The 16,032-nt window shown below is 41.7% G+C and overlaps 1 protein-coding gene across 1 annotated transcript in view; it reads right to left on the reverse strand.

Annotated features, from left to right (window-relative positions):
- Positions 1–16,032, reverse strand: part of PTPRG (protein tyrosine phosphatase receptor type G) — a 388,816-nt gene that overhangs the window by 62,688 nt on the left and 310,096 nt on the right. The window contains exons 9-13 of the mRNA XM_059479803.1: positions 15,104–15,288; positions 13,062–13,170; positions 11,330–11,379; positions 8,214–9,009; positions 1,369–1,501 (exon numbers count right to left, since the gene is read on the reverse strand). Coding sequence (XP_059335786.1) covers positions 1,369–1,501; positions 8,214–9,009; positions 11,330–11,379; positions 13,062–13,170; positions 15,104–15,288 — 1,273 coding nt within the window. The remainder of the gene's footprint in view (positions 1–1,368; positions 1,502–8,213; positions 9,010–11,329; positions 11,380–13,061; positions 13,171–15,103; positions 15,289–16,032) is intronic.

Here is a 16,032-nt window from a genome sequence, read left to right on the forward strand (position 1 = left end):
ATCTTTTCAGGAATGATACTGTTACTCTTTGAGTAAATTAAACACAAATTTTACAATTATCTCTCTTGCACCACTAGTGAAATTGCAAAGCAATGGAAATGTTTTGCAAACAATGATAGTACCAACATTCTTCTAGATAATAGCTGTTAGCATTGTATTTCAAAACCTTTCTGCCTTAGAAGAATCAACACTAGATAAATACTACTAATCCTTCATCCCAGTGTTTTGAGATATACCATATCCTTCCAGGACTTGCTTGTGAATGTGACCAAGTTTAGTACTTCAGATAAAGACAATATATATTCAAAAACAGGATGATACAATGGGATCTTTAGAACCTTTCCTATTTCAGCTTTTATGCATATGCCACTGCAATTTTTATTCACCATCTTACTGCAATGATGTAAATTACTTACAAATGTGAATAGAAATTATTTTCACAAGACTATTGCCATCTAGTTATTAATTCTTTCAAATGTTCTCAGCCTCAACAATTGGGCCAACTAATTGTCAGCAAAATGGGTGTACTGAAAAATAGCTTGGTACCTTTGTAATGGATTCTGCAAATATAATGATCAATGGGCTGGTATTTCCCACTAAAGCTACTTTATCCCAACTAATCAGTAGAAGTCATTCCTAAATACCTTGTAGGTGGCTTATCCCTGGTTAATGTTAACTTCCAGACAAATGAGGGGTCTCTGGGTTCTGATTTTGTCATGAGCAGGTGCTGCAGGTTTTAGTTTACTCTAAATCAAATGGAGAGGGATTTGTTGATGCTAATCCTGGTCTCCACCACTGAACCAATGCCCACTGGTGTGAATGATGGTGTCTCTCTGAAAGAGGCAATCTTTACGTCCAAGACCTTGCAGGCTGCACTTCTGACCTCTTCACCAATGCTAGAGAGCAAAGCTGTGGAATGTGAAACAAGCTTACCCACTTTCTTGAAGTACAGTCAAAGGAAGGAAAGAACTGCATAAGATTACACAGGAGGTTTGTGGCAAAGACACCCACGAAACCAAGGCCAGTCTAACTGGGATTTTCTCCCACAACCACATTTCCTGAAGGCGGAGACAAAGATAGTTTTTTATAGCTACTTTGGAGGGACTAATTTTGAAAATATTTGTCACCATTACAGATTGCTCTACCATTGGTAGAACTGCACCAGGCTCATTTTCATGACATAAAAATCAGTATTTAAGACAGCTGAATAGTTACCCAACAAAGCTGTACTAGCACCCAGAGAACTATCTAATGCATCTACCACTGTAACTTCTAATAAAATAACAAAATACAGGATCACATTAAAAACACCAGCTGGAATGTGTTTAAAATCCTAATCAGTTTCCACTGAAAAGGAAACAGGCTCACCTCCAGTAGACAAGCACAGCGATGAGAAGAATGAGGCACACGAAGGTCAGTGCTGAGACCACAATGAGTGGGATGATCCATTCCATTTTACCAGGAGAAGGTCTCGTGGCCATGCTGGAGCTGTTCTTGCCAGCTGTGTGTTAAACACATAACAAAACCAATCACTGGGTGGAAAAAAGAAATACTGTATGGAAAAATGTGTAAACAAAACAAATAGCTTTTCCCTTTTACATGCTATGAGTAAACAGAGCAGAGATCCTCTAACTGCAGGGTGGGACTCCATTTGTCTCCAGTCTGAGACATGAGAGCACAGAAGTATGGTGTTTATTGCCACATATGGCTAGGATTTTACTACTGCCTGTAATTACGGTCTCTTAGACACTTTTAGGACTCTTTCGTGCAAGCACCTATTATCAGATGTAGAGTATCCCACTGAGCCAATGCTGTGTTCTGTCACCAGTGTTTGCAGATAAATGTACTCTGTTTCTCAACAGTGCAGGACAGTCCTGTTTGCAAAGCTCTGTGTAATACTTAGCTTTAGAAATAAATTTTTTGGTAACTATCTTAAAATAAAAAATCCTCAACATGTTGGGTGTCATGTCACATCATTTGCAGAATTGTCACAATCTGGTGGGTTACTGCATACAAAGGCACTTTTTAGCATATGGATTGTCAAGATGGGTGGATGAATGAATGGATAGGATGTGTTGTAACTGACAGAAGAAATCATTATGCTACAGCTTTTGAACAAAATTAAAGTTCCTCAATACCCTGAGATCTGGCTGAGTTAACTCTGCTTCACTTTTTGCATGACATCTCACTAAAATGATTGTATCGTATATAAGATGAATATCTAGAAGTTCTGCAAGTATTGGAGCCAATGAACATAGACACTGCACCAGTGTATTTCAAAAGACATCTAATTTGTGCAAATTCATGTAGACTTGATGAATAAATTGGTTTAGACAGAATGATAAAAGAAAAATGCAGAAGCAGATTCCATATCTTATTCATGTTTCCTAACAAACAGGCCGTGGTTGATCAATACCTGTCAACAGGACATAATGGGAAAGGATTAGTACAAACAGCTTCAGATTTCAAGAAGGATTGAAACATGCACACTTGACTTCTACTTTTAAGCCTGTGTGAGTCTTTCCTTACCAACATGCTTCCTTGCCCTCATTCAGTATTGTATTATCATAGCTTCCGAAACTGCTGCAAATCCTACCAGAGGAACATAATTGCCTTTTCACCATAGGCAGGCAAAACACAGATAATTGGAAGTCACCAGATGTCACATAACATGAAGTCATACTCTATTTTAATAGCATTTAGATTATACTCCTCCATAGGCAGGAGTAAAATTCAACTAACGTGGAAGTAAAGGTTAATTGTAAATGCTTTTGCCTGACTGCTGAAAACAGAGCAAGGCTGCAGGCTGCTGCAAGCCCAGCAAGAAATCTTCCTAGTTTTGAGAACTAGGCTGATAGAGGTAATGCCCTTTAGCAAGCAGCCTAAATGATGTGCTAATCAGAAGGATGTTTGGGGGAAGCGAAGGTGCACTTTGATTGAACATCTTTGAATTCCTTGACTAGCAAAGAATAAGGAAAAGAGCAACCCCCAAATTAGAGCAAAGGCTTAGTCTCTGTATTTGCCAAACTGACGAAATGCTAAGTCTTGGGGCATCAGTTATTACCAGTGCATTTCAAATCATTAAAGAGCAGGAAAAAAAGTAAGCCTGTGAGGTGTTAATAACCAGAGTAGTAAAAGGGACAAATCAAAAAACTATGTGAAACTTTGTAGGAGAGCCAAATAGTCCCACCACCTTATATCCATTAGGATGTTGTTTCAGTTCTCTCCAATGACAATATTCTGTTTAGTTTCACCTCCACATCTTTCAACACAAAACCATATGTTTCTGTTTGCATGGAAAGAAAATTCAATTCCATTGTAAGCACAGCATGGGCTGGAGTCCCAATGCACACTGTTAAATTCTGCAGTGCTCACGATGCTCCTCTTAGTCAGTCTAGTGTGGAGAACACACAAATGTGCCCCTGCCAACTCCCTGTACCACAGATGTGAGGAGAAGAAAGTGCTCAGTATGCTGAGTGCCAGAATAGCAAATACTAACACTGATGTCTGGCCCTGAAATTCCAGTTGGGAATGCCCAAGCAGTGATGTGCTTCAGAAGAAAAGACATAGCTCCTGTGCTGGCTTTGATGAAAAAGTCTGAGGGGTTTTCCACTGTTTAAGCAATGTGTTGTGAGAGCCTAAACAAACCAGTGCAAATAAAACTCGTACAAGAATGGCAGCTGGGGACACAGGTAGAGCAGTGCAGCTGGAGAGCTGGTGTCTGTCTTGAGGATCATGGCAACATAGCCTAAGAAAAGCCAGTATGCTGGAAAAAGATGAAATGAAAACACACACACACACACACACACACAAAAAGACAGATCTGGGCCTCTAGAGTTTCCTGTTCTCCCATACAACAAAACAGTAAGAAATGAAAAAATAGTCACCATTTCATTCTTTTCCAAAGCAAGAATGTCAAGCCCTGGTAGTGTCAACAGCATATCCTTGTAACAGTGCCCACCATAAGCTGTACTTGGCAGGGGATGGGAGAAGCTTAAAAAACGGACTAGGAAACTCCATTTTTGCTAAGAAATGTAAACAGTTTCCAGTGGCATATGCCTTCGTTGAATTAATTCAGTTTGCCTTTTACTGGCTTGGAATTCATCCCAGTAGGAAGGAATAAAAATTATTACAGCATATCTGTTTCAGGAGGTCCCACATGATATAAGCCCTGGCACTACTAAATCTACTCCTGCGTCTGGAAAAGTCCATAACTTCAGTGAACCTCCCATTCAGCAGTTCCACCCAGGCACTGGATGGATGAGCCCTGGCACAGGGAGTACTGGATGGCATCAGGCAGCCAGGGAGGCTCTGGCAGTGCAATTCTTGCATAAAGGTCAAGGTAAGAAAGAGGCATTCTAGAGTTTGTGAAATGTGCTTTTTTTCTGTGTATTCCTGGAAAAGAGTTCCTGAGAAAAGAAACATTTATTTCCCCTAAGTAACACTGCTTGCTATAATAAGCAACCATAGCTGTACTATATAACCTATCTACTTTTATCATTCCTTGCCATTGCACAAACTGCCAGGACAAAGTTCTGTTTGTTGTACCGTTTCAGATACCATTAACCAAAGAAAAGCCCTGCTGCTGAACTGCCTCAGACCACAGGGTCTCCTAAGAGAAAGTCAGCTTGCTCATCTTTCCCTTGAGTAAATGAAGTTATGAACTTATACAAAGGTATTAATTAATTATGGAGAATAATATTTACTATATTATTAAATGATGAAAAGGCAAACCCATGTTTCTTAAAGAAATATTACCTTTGATACAAGCTTGTACTATAGTGCAGCTGTTACCCCCTATTTCTTCAAGGCACTCCTGCAGTATTCAGGCTTACAGGCTGTGCACTACTAAGCATGGCTTTTCACTGCTTTCTAACAGATGCCAATCATATTTAATCCTGTAGCTGAGATTCATAGTTTGTAGGCATTAAATAATTCACTTCTTTTGTTTTCAAGCCATTCTGCTGTTTGCTCTTGTAAGCTGCCATGTACATCTCTGAAGATATTTAAAAGCTGTCTGGACACCATCCTGATTAAAGTGCTATAGGGAACCTTTCTAAAGCAAGGAGATTGGACTAGCTGGCTCCAGTGGTCCTTCCCAACTTATACACTCTGTGATTTTGTGTGAAAATGGCTGAAGTGCCACATGAAAATACAGTTTAATAATCCTTGCTGCAGATGGAGAAGAATTACACAGATGTTTAATTATGCTAATGAGGTAATCCCTAAAAGGCTTTTGTAACCTCAGACCTGGCAAAGACTGCTCTAAAATCCAATATTCAGTCTTTGTTAAATGCATACATCAGGCTTGAAATTTAACCCTGCACATCAAGATCTCTCTAAAATGCCCTCTCATGGGAGGAACTCAGCAGAGGTGGGTGAGCACTGAAGGATGGGAGGACCTGGCTGAAATTGGGATGAGGAGTCAAACCTGTCTCTCTGTCCTAAGTGGCAAGATCACCACTCAAGCTTTTGACCCTACCCCACATCCATTACTTTGCTTACAACAGTCTACTTGTTAATTCCAATTAAAAAAAAAAAAAAAAAAAAAAAAAAAAAAAAAAAAAAAAAAAAAAAGACCTATTTAATTGTCTGGTACAATCAACCAAAATTCTGTGGGATAGTATCTGCTTTAGCCTGATTAACCTGCATCATCCTGGGTTTCAGCTTTTCCCCTTGCTTATTTTCCTTTTATTTTCTTTCCCCTCCCTCTTTTGTGAGAGTATAATTTTAATTGCTGTTTTTCTGATTTTCAGGTTTCAGAGACACGGACAATGCTGAGCAGCTGTGTGTGTAACAGTTGCAGCCCAAAAGTACAATTAGTCTAATGTGGGCACCAAAACAGAGAAAAGGATGATCAGGGAAATGAAAGAGAAGAATGCAGGCAAGCATTCAGTGACAGAAGACAATCATTAGCATTGGCCAATACCATAGTCAGAAAGAGGCCAGTGCCATTTGGAAAGTAATGACAGGGCCTCAGGAGAGGTGTGTGTGTGTATGTACGTGTGAAGTAAGCACTAAAAGAAAATGAGCCTTGCTGCACTAATTGGCCTCGCACTTTCCCTGTAATTTCTCATGAGTTCCCTGTTCTCCTCTAATCATGCACACTCATGAGTACTTCCCTCTTCAGTTATCTCCTTACAGCTGCTAATTTGATGCTATATAATTAATTTTACAAATGTATATTGTTATGAAACAATTTTCTACTCTTTAAAATGATTAAACTTTCTACTCACAAAAACATTTTTGAAACCTTGACAGCTTTTAAAACCTGCTTTTAAAAGATGCAGAAAAGATGTCAGAAGAAAAGATACATCCAAAAATGTTTCTGCCCTCACATTGGGACAGAGTAAACTGCACAGATGCTTTCTGCTTACTTTGGAAGTGGCCTTAATAGTCTTTGCTGTGCTGCTGCTCAGGAATCCTTTCAGACACTTCTGGCAATGCCCCTTGGCTTCACTTGTCTTGTTTTCAGGCTTACCTTGTTATGGAAAACCTTTAAGGCCCTTTCTCATAGGAAGAGGTCTTGCTATAGCTGGAGTTTCACTGAACTCAACTCCTGGCATGAGTTAGGTCAGGCCTGTCTGTATGAATTGCAAATTTCCATGTTACTGGGGAAAACAATTAAGCTAAAGCAACTAGTCTTAGGCTTTGCACTAGTCTAATTCACCAGCCTGTGTCTTTGGTAACCTAGATCCAGCATGGAGCAAAGCTCCTTCTCCTGCATTCCCAATTCTTCTGCATTCCCACGTGTCTTCTCACAGGGTAGCCCTCCCAACAGGCCTCCTTCCTAACCCAAAGGTGATCAGGGCAAGTGGCAGGTTGAAAACTGCCTGACAGGCATCTCAGACCTTATTCAGTGGGAGCACTGGCCTCTGAGGGTTCCCAGCTGAGGAGCAAGAAAAACAGCAGTGTATTTAAAAAAAATCAGCACAACCTGTTGTAGGTTTCTCAGCTTCTGCATAGTTAATCTGATCTCTGACAGAACAGTTATGATTCCCAGCATTACAGACTGGTCAGCATTTATGTAACAAATGCTATTAAAGATTTGATTTAGCTTTGTTTTTTAAATTGGTTCTGAACTATTACTGAATGTACAATATCTGCATTTTTGTGTTTATCTATGTAGGGAAAAATAAATATGCAAGGCTTTTCCACACTACTTTAGAACAGCTTTGATGGAAAAAGAAAATTATAAAACACTCTACAGATTAGCAAAACAAACAATAGTAGTAAAATACCCCCAGAAACAACAAACAAAGAAGTGCACTATCTCATAAATGCTGTGGTAATACAGATAATCACTCAAATAAATGTCTAATAAATATATCAAGCTAAATCTAAATAAATAAATCTAAAATAAACCCCCATGCACGTACTCCATGTGCCTCTTGCAGTTTTCCTCACCAGTGCCCGGAGCTCCCCAAGCAGGAACACGTGTGGACATTCCGTGGGAGCACCATGAGGGACCATGAGCTTGCAGAGGCCTGGGCAGCAAACCCTGAGCACACCAGGCTTGGTGCACATGCAGATCTCCTGGGCAGGCTTCCAAGAGGTTCTATTTGCTGTGCACACACTGTGGAGCTGGTACATACATCCAGAGTTGGAGTGTACAGGAGCACTGGCAATTCTCATCAGGACAAACAGAAAATATGTGAACTCTGCCTGGTTAAGATTTTTTTTTTCTTCCCCAGAAGGTGCCTTGTTTTGGAAGGTCAGAACATGTAGGTTTTGTGTTGAGAAATAAACCACCAATGATCCTTGATTTGGGAGAATATCTCAAAGCCCAGTCAGGGAGAATCCTGCAGATAAACTAAATTAGCTAGAAGCACATATATCAAACTTCCTATGAAATGCCAGTTCAGCACAGCAGCTGCTCTTCCAAATTAATTTCACAGCTATAGTTCCTTGTGTTCCCCTCCCTTTTTCTTTTCAACAAAGTTATTGATGTAGCATGTTAGGAGTGAAAATTTTTCCAGATTTTCTCTTCCAATAATCTACAAAGACCATGAATCTGTCCCAATAAAAGGATATTCCTTTCCACTCTGCTTCCCCCAGTAACAACTAATGGGGTTGGTCCTGTGACAACCTGCCAATCAGATGTAGCCAGACACCACAAAAATGCTGATCTACTGGAAATCAGGAAGGAATTTGGATTGTGTCGTTTTCCAACACTTACGCTGGTAAGCACGGTTTCCCTGAAGATCACTCACCTGGGTTAATGGTGATGAATTTGTTATCTGAGGGAGTTTCCTCTGGAAACCTGTCCATCTTTGGAGGAGGACTTCTTGTAGTCTCTGGTCTTCTTGGGATCTTGCCCAGGTACAGTTCGTCGGTGAACGCTGGTGGCACTTGGGTGGAAGGGAGCAGCTGGGGCTGAGTGTCAGCTTCGGCAGAGCTCTCCTTCTCGGCACCTCCAGCCGTGGGGGCAACATTTTGCTTTGGCAGTTCTCCCGGTAGGGTTTTATTTCCTTCTTCCTCAGCAGTCCTGTTGGGGGAAGCCGCGGCCACGCTGGGCTCTGTGCTATTGCGTGCCTCCGAGGCCGCCGTCGTCCTGCTCTTCTCCTTCTTTTCAGCATCCTTTTCTTCCTCTTCCTCGTGCTCCCGCTCCCCGTCCTCGCTTTCACTCTTTTCATCCTTCTCCCCCTCCTCGGCTCCCTCGCCATCCTTGGTGAGCCCCGAGTCCCGCTCGGGCCCGGGGGAGGCGGCGGCGGCCTCGGTGGTGGCCACCACGGCGCGGCCGGCCTGCTTGCTGGGGGCGGCAGCTGCGGGCAGCCGCGTGGGCCACACGCTGCTGGGGAAGGAGGAGATGCCCCCGCCGCTGAAGCCCAACCCTGCCAGCAAGGTGCTGGTCACCACGGAGGCCACGGTGGCCTGGCTGCCGCTGGAGGACGGGCCCATGCCTGTGGCCATGGACACGAAGGAGAAGGGGAGCCCTGAAGAGGTCCAGGTGGAGGAGCCGGAGCTGATGGGAGCCATGTCTGCTGAGGAGGCAGGAGATGCTGTGGGCTTGAGGAGGTCATCGGCAGCACAGGGGGAGAAAACACAGCAGAAAACATCAGCAGGGGTCCAACATACCACTTGGGGTCATTCTCTTGCTTTTCCCTCCCTTTTCACACACATGCTAGTCTCCTAAGACCAGAGATCCAACACCAGCTGGATGAAAGGCTGAGCCAGGACAGAACATGCCACAGAGCTACCAGCAAACCACAAAGAGAGGAACCTCCTTGCCTTCACCACATCATCATTAAAACCCTCTTTATCCTTATCTTTATTTTACATCAAGACCTTCTCCTCCCACATCACTACTGACTTGTGAGTAACGTTTCCTCTTGGGGTGAGAAGAATGTAAAGGAGTTTAATGAGTTCAGCTGTATTACTCACAGTGCTTTAATCCTCAGAAGACAGGAGTTTAAAAATACTGTGTTACATAACAGCTGTCCCAAAATAATGGCTGCCAACGTGAGCATCCATGGCTGGTGGGGCTGCTCTGACAAGGAACTCTGGCTCTTCCCACGCACATTGTGAGGGCCTCAAAGGTTACTATTTTTATTTCCTTAATTTATCCATCAGGATTATTCTCATAAGGACTGGTGTTGCTGTGAGGCATTGCTCTTATTAGAAAAGAACTGCAGCATGGCCAGTTCTAAAAGACTGGGAGAGCATCAGGAGCCCTTCAGCAAGCTGCCACCATGTCTGCCAGGACCTTCAGGCTGTGACACCCATGTTTTCCACGTCCACAGGACTCTCCCTGGCCAGCACCAGTGAATGACATGCAGGACTGGCAGTGCCTGCTTCATTGAGAAAAAGCAGGTGATGAACTATGGACTTTGCCTCCTCTGCACCCTGCCAATATTATTCTAATGTCAACCCACTGCATGCATGATGGTCCTGCACACATGTGTGTGCTCTGCTGTAAATAAAACCCCTCTGTACACACATAAAGAACCAAACCTTGGTCTGTTCATAAGGAACTAGTCCTGAATTACATGTAGAAAAAGAGACTGAAGTGTACTGTCTAAAGACAAGGAATAATTCTGTGGAAGAGCTGTGTCAGCGGTTCCTCTGGACAGCCTGACCATTCTCCCTCTCTGAATTACTGAAAAATGTCTCACATTACTGAATTCATCAGCAGGAGAGCCATTAGCTGGAAAGGCATGCACCAGATGAGGACAAAAAAGTGTTAAATAGATGCTGCTGAACACTGAAAAAAATGTAAAATGTTTATTTTGGAAACTGGAATTTGTAACTTTAAAGTATTTCTGCATCTCTCTGCAATTCCCGGGTTCAGTCAAGCTGTGTAGTTGAAATGCTGCAGCAAACCAAGCAAGGCTGCTTTCTCACATTATTTTTGACCAGCTGCAATCACAGAAAACCTGAGATCTCAGATGAAAACCTGTGCTTTAGAGATTTCAAGCCAAAACTTTAAATAAGCATCTAAACTTTCAGATACTTATCAATCTGAATCCCTAAGGCACTGTGAGATTTGCTTTTTGCTGGCATGAACAGTCTCAAATCTGGACTGAGTATTAAAATTTGACAGCAGATTTTATGTATCTAGAATACCTCTATACATCATTAAACAAACATAAATCATTCAAATGCAAGCTTTGTATATGTTATTTCCTTACTGGGGAGTATATCAAACTGGATCAGAATAAAACCAGAAGCAATGTACTTAGAGTAAATTCAATAGTATGAATCCAGCCCATAAATCTTACTGAACAACTCAGTACAATGGATGCCAAGAAATTTAGGTTATGGATAGTTTATTTATATTAAATAAACTAATAAGATGGTTTCAAAACTGAAACAGTGTATTCCACTTTTACTGTAAATGTACCAACATTTCTGATTCTGGAATACAGAAGTTTGCCTCAGTGACGTGGTACAGTCTCACCTGAATTAAAATAAAACAAAGACATTTTTCAGGCTTTATTCACACAGTAGCAGGTATCCTTAAAGCACTGGAAGAGCAAAGATGCTCTTTGTGTGTGAGGCCTTATTTCTTCTGCTCATACAGTTAATAAAATAAATTAAATTTATTTCCACAGTCATCATTAATATTTTACAAATCCCCTCTAAATGGGTTGAATACAGATTGAGGAAAATTTTTTAACACTTGATTCTCCAGTGTTCAAAGCCTCTCAGAGAATGAAGCCAGAAAACCATTTCATATTGGAACTGCATTTGATGCTATAAACCCTTCTGTGACAGGTCTGGACACCCCTTCCCCAGGAAAGCTGGGTCCTGCTGCAGATTTCCAACATCGTGCTGCCACCTGGTGGGAAATGTCCCCAAATCCCCGTTGCCTAAATCCATCACTTACCACTCCTGTCTTCACAATTCGGGTCCCCTCGAAAATTCGAGTGGTGTTAGCTGGGGAGGGAAGAAGAGCAGCACATCAGGGCAGGGGAGGAGGCAGAGGAACAACTGCTAAAGCACTGCTCAACATGGGGCTGCAGAATACAGGTACAGGGCTCAGCCTGGAGCAAAGGCAACTCAGCTCTTTGGGCATTACTCACTCACTTGTGTCTAAACACAGACTTGTGGGTCTTTAATTACTCAGGCCTGGCAATGCTGGCTTACTGACAGAAAACAAATTCTCTCCTTCAACCCCAAGCTGGATGAAACATCCTGGCTTACACAGGAAGCAAGAGTAGCTTGATGATAATAGTTTTTTTCTGTCCTTATAAAATTATAATTTATTGCTATATATCTGAACTACTATTACCATCAACCTCTGATAAATGTTTTGAAAGCTCAAGTGGATTTTTTAGGTTAGATATTGGGTACAGCCAGAGATTAGAACAGCAGCTTCTTTTAGGGGACTTGTAGGAGGAATCACATCATCTGCTCCCACTGCAGATGTGTGTATCACTTTCACTCCATTGAATATGGGGCTGCAGTATCCAAAGGATCTCCTACCGAGCTGCCAGTAATGATTTACTCCTAACTGTGATTAAACAGTTATTGTAGTCAAACTCAGAAGAATTTTCCGTTCCATCATCTAGTAAAAGATAAATAATACATCAGTTTCTAACTTCTTCATGGCACTTAAAAGTGAAGTCTAAAACACAGTGCTGAGGTACCAAGAACAGAGCTCCACATGAGTTGTGACTTGGACAGGATCAGACAAGAGCAGGACTTGTCTGATCCTGCTCTCTCTGCCACCACAACAGAACTAAACCATGTCCATAGCCTGACATCCCTCAGACACTAAGTGCTAGCAAAGCAGGATCAAAACCCCCATCCTTTCTGAAAATGACACTGAAAAATGTCCCTACTATTTTGTTCCATGTACAGCATCAGATCCAAGTGACAACTCTGCTTTGTCCTAAGGATTTAAACTTTTAACTCTCTGCTTGTTTTATTCTTCCATTACCCATTTTGAGGTTTATGCATCTATAAGCTGGAGTGGGAGGGAATGCTCTCATTGGAGGCAAAATTTACCCTACTTAATAAAGAATGTCATAATAAGGAAGAAGCAAAACTTTAGTACTTAAAAAACCTCAAAAATAATCAAGTTCTTCTACCAAATCTCAGCTTTACCAGATTTCTCCAATAAACTTAAAAGGAAATCTATGACAAAGGACAGCTTATCATCTAGTTCTTTTGATTTTGTTTAAATATGTATGTTTTGGAAATCACTGAGGTTGCGTGCGTGGTAAAACCTGGGTGTCTCCACATGAGGTTGTCAAGGTAGGACTGATCTCCTTTCCTCTTTACATAAAACAGACACCGATCAGACTCACATTCTGTTAGAGCTGTGCCTCTGATGCATAAGCAGTCTCTGATGAATTTGTTTCAGAAAACTAGTACCTAGAAAAGCTCTAAATTCTCCTAAAACCTGACAAAACCTGACAGTGGGAGGTGTAGGCAAACCTTCCTCACTGGAAATGATATTCAGTTCAAGTCACTGGCCACAATATGAAATTAGCATTGTCTACATGCATTCAAATATCTTCTGAAATAACTTCACACCACATTGCATTCTGCAAAGAAAACATTAAACAAACAGAAAATAGTTCAAAGTAAAAATTCGTATGTGTTTTTTTTACCTTGAAAGAGCATAGTCTGGCTAAAGTCACTACGCATTTCATTTCGGCAAACTGCTTGAACTCTGAACAGATAAAGGATGTCAGGTGAGACATGGCTAATGATGGCCTTCTGTTTAAAAAAAATAGATATTATTCAGTTTTTTACCCCCACAGTACTGTCCAAGATCAGTTTGAAACATATAAAGCATTGTGCTAACACAGAACATTTATGCCATGTAAGACAAGTTATATTTCTACACAGAAATATTCAGTAGTTCCCTGGGGAGGGAAAGGCTGAAGGGATGCACCCAGACACTGCTGACTCTGCCCATGACAAAGAAATGAACAAATCCCACATCTATTCTCATAAGAGTCTTCATGCCTCAATGTGTCTGCTCTCCTCAGAAAAACTTAAAACTCAAGTCATTCCACTCTTACAGCAATTTTAATAAGATTTTTTTAAGTGAAGATCTATGACCCAAACACAGGATAAGCCCAGAAAAGTCACTGCATATTCAAACTGACTATTTTGCAACCAACTGGCTGAGGCAATTTGACACTGGTGTGCTGTGCAACATGATGGCTGAGCATCCTGGGCTGGGATATCCCTGCTTACTCCTAGACCTGAGAGTTTCCACAATCACATCAGCTCACAGGAGTAGCTACATGAGTCACTTGAAATACCTTTTATCTCTACAGCAAAACACTGTCTAGCTCTGACTCAAGATGGGACAGCCCAGCTGTATCTGCCAGAGCACTGAAAACAATCTGCACTTTTCTCTGAAAATGGGTTTCCTCTTCTCTTGCCCCTAAAATAGACTAAGATATCATTGCTTTCTTAACCCAAACCTCTGCTGAACAGCACAAGGTCTCACTGTAATTTATTTCCAAGCTATCACTCCATCACATCCCTTGCACTTGTAATTATTTCTTTTACATAAAACGGGATGCTTTCATGGTGCCCACCTCATTTTTGCTGATTAAGGCTCTCCTCCTTATACCTGATTAAAAAATCTCCCTTAAGAGTGTGAAATTATGACAAGAGAGAGGTTACAATACATCATAACCTTGGGTGCCTTTCAATGGATTCCTTTCTGATTTCATGAGGCAGATCGTTCCCTAATGTGACCCAGATAACAATGTCTAGTGGGGAAATTGGAAATATAAATGGAAATGAAGTAAAAGAAGCTTCATCTAAGGGAATAAGAGGAGTATTATTGTATAACTGATTGAATGGGCCCAGAGGACTGTGTATTTGAAAAAAAATATGGTAACAGTCATTAGGAATAACACTGTGCTGCTGCATTTTTCATGTGCATATACAATTACTGATTTCATTATTCTAGAGGCTTTCTTTGATTAACAATAAATGGAGGCCTTTCAAACCTGAATATGTCACTCTGGTTTTATATGCAGAGAATGTTAAGGACCAGTACAATACTTGCTTCCACTTAGACAAGAATGACAAGCAGATGAAATCCTAAATGGAGGAGATAGAGCAGTGTTTCCATCTGTGCTGGAACTGTCTTGCTCTTCTCTCTTTTTCTCACACTGCCAGATGTAGGCAGTGCTTGTACAGGGCCACTCCAAAATAATCTTCAAGCCCTGACTATGCAACTCCTGCCTCTGGCAGCACTAGCTGCCAGAAACTGCTCCAAAGCCTACAAGGGGCTATGCACAGTGAAAAGCCTGAGCCCAGGAACAGATTTTGGGGGATCAGACTTTTAATGTGAAAATCTGTAAGTTTAACTCAAGCCAAAAGGTATTCAGAGCCTCACCATTTCCCGAGCCAGCTGCTTCACAGTAACACTACACGAAAAAGTGTCTGCAGATTCAGTCCTTCATGCACTCACATAAACTATAAATTCACACTCCAGTGTTTGGGCAGCCTGTTAGGCAATGCTCAGCTAATGCTGAACATTTAAATAGCAATTCATCATGGGCCAAACATTATCCTGCCTATAAGGTGACAACTGCTTTCCTCCTCTACCCACTTCTACCAAGAAAATAGCAATATAAGGGTAGCTTGATACATATGTCTGGGGTTGATGCTGTGCTTTTACCAGGTCCTTGTCACTATCCTTGGTGAACGTCTTCTCCTTTTCATCTTCATTTTTAGTCCAGCTGTAGGAGATCATGTAGTTCATGATTGGAGGGTGGTAAATGGTTTCTGGTTGGTTCCAGGTCACCAGTAGTGCTGTCCTGTTCACAGGCTGCACTTTCATGTTGACTGGAGGAGTGCTACAAGCTGAAAAACAGAAGGAGAAAATATGAAGCTCTTCTAAATAACAGAGAGAAAACAAACAGAATGAACAGTGCCTCACTCTAAGAGCTAGGTTTTTTTTCTTTAATGCCCTGGCCTACAGTAACAGCTTAGACTGCAATCCACTGAGACCAATGGGATTGAATACCACCTGCAGCTGCTTTCTGCTCTCCTGAGTAAAGTAAATGAGAGAATCCATTCTCTGCAGGCAGGTTGCTTAGCTCTCTACTTAATTCTCAGTCATGACATTTGCACCTACTCTTTAACTTGGTGACTGAAGAGCTCTGCACTGGAACATTAAGAAATACAGTGGACCTGATCCCCAGCTTCCCTCATCCCCACCCCCCTGCTGTTAAGGGGTAAATACCCCAATGTGCCCTACAGATCCTGGAAAGAGTTGAGACCTCTGAAAATATGGCACTACTGGGTCAGTAAATGTTCTTTTGTTACCCTAGTACATTTTTACAGTTATTTTATATTCCTCTTCCTGTATATTTTTCTTCAAAGATGCTCAACAATTTATCAGTAATGTATTACCTGCACAGGGAGGAGTGGCTCTTTGATGGCCTTGGCCATCTCCTCTGAGCAGGCAGAGGAACCCCCAGGCAGCCCTGCCTTCCTAACCCTGCCTGCAGCCTGGAGGCAGCACAAGTCACTTCTCAGCCATGCTTAAATCAGTGGGGACATCAGCACAGGCACAGCTTAACCCCTGGGAAAAAAAAACCCCAA

This window comes from Ammospiza nelsoni, chromosome 11, assembly GCF_027579445.1.
Source record: "Ammospiza nelsoni isolate bAmmNel1 chromosome 11, bAmmNel1.pri, whole genome shotgun sequence".
Lineage (NCBI taxonomy): Eukaryota > Metazoa > Chordata > Aves > Passeriformes > Passerellidae > Ammospiza > Ammospiza nelsoni.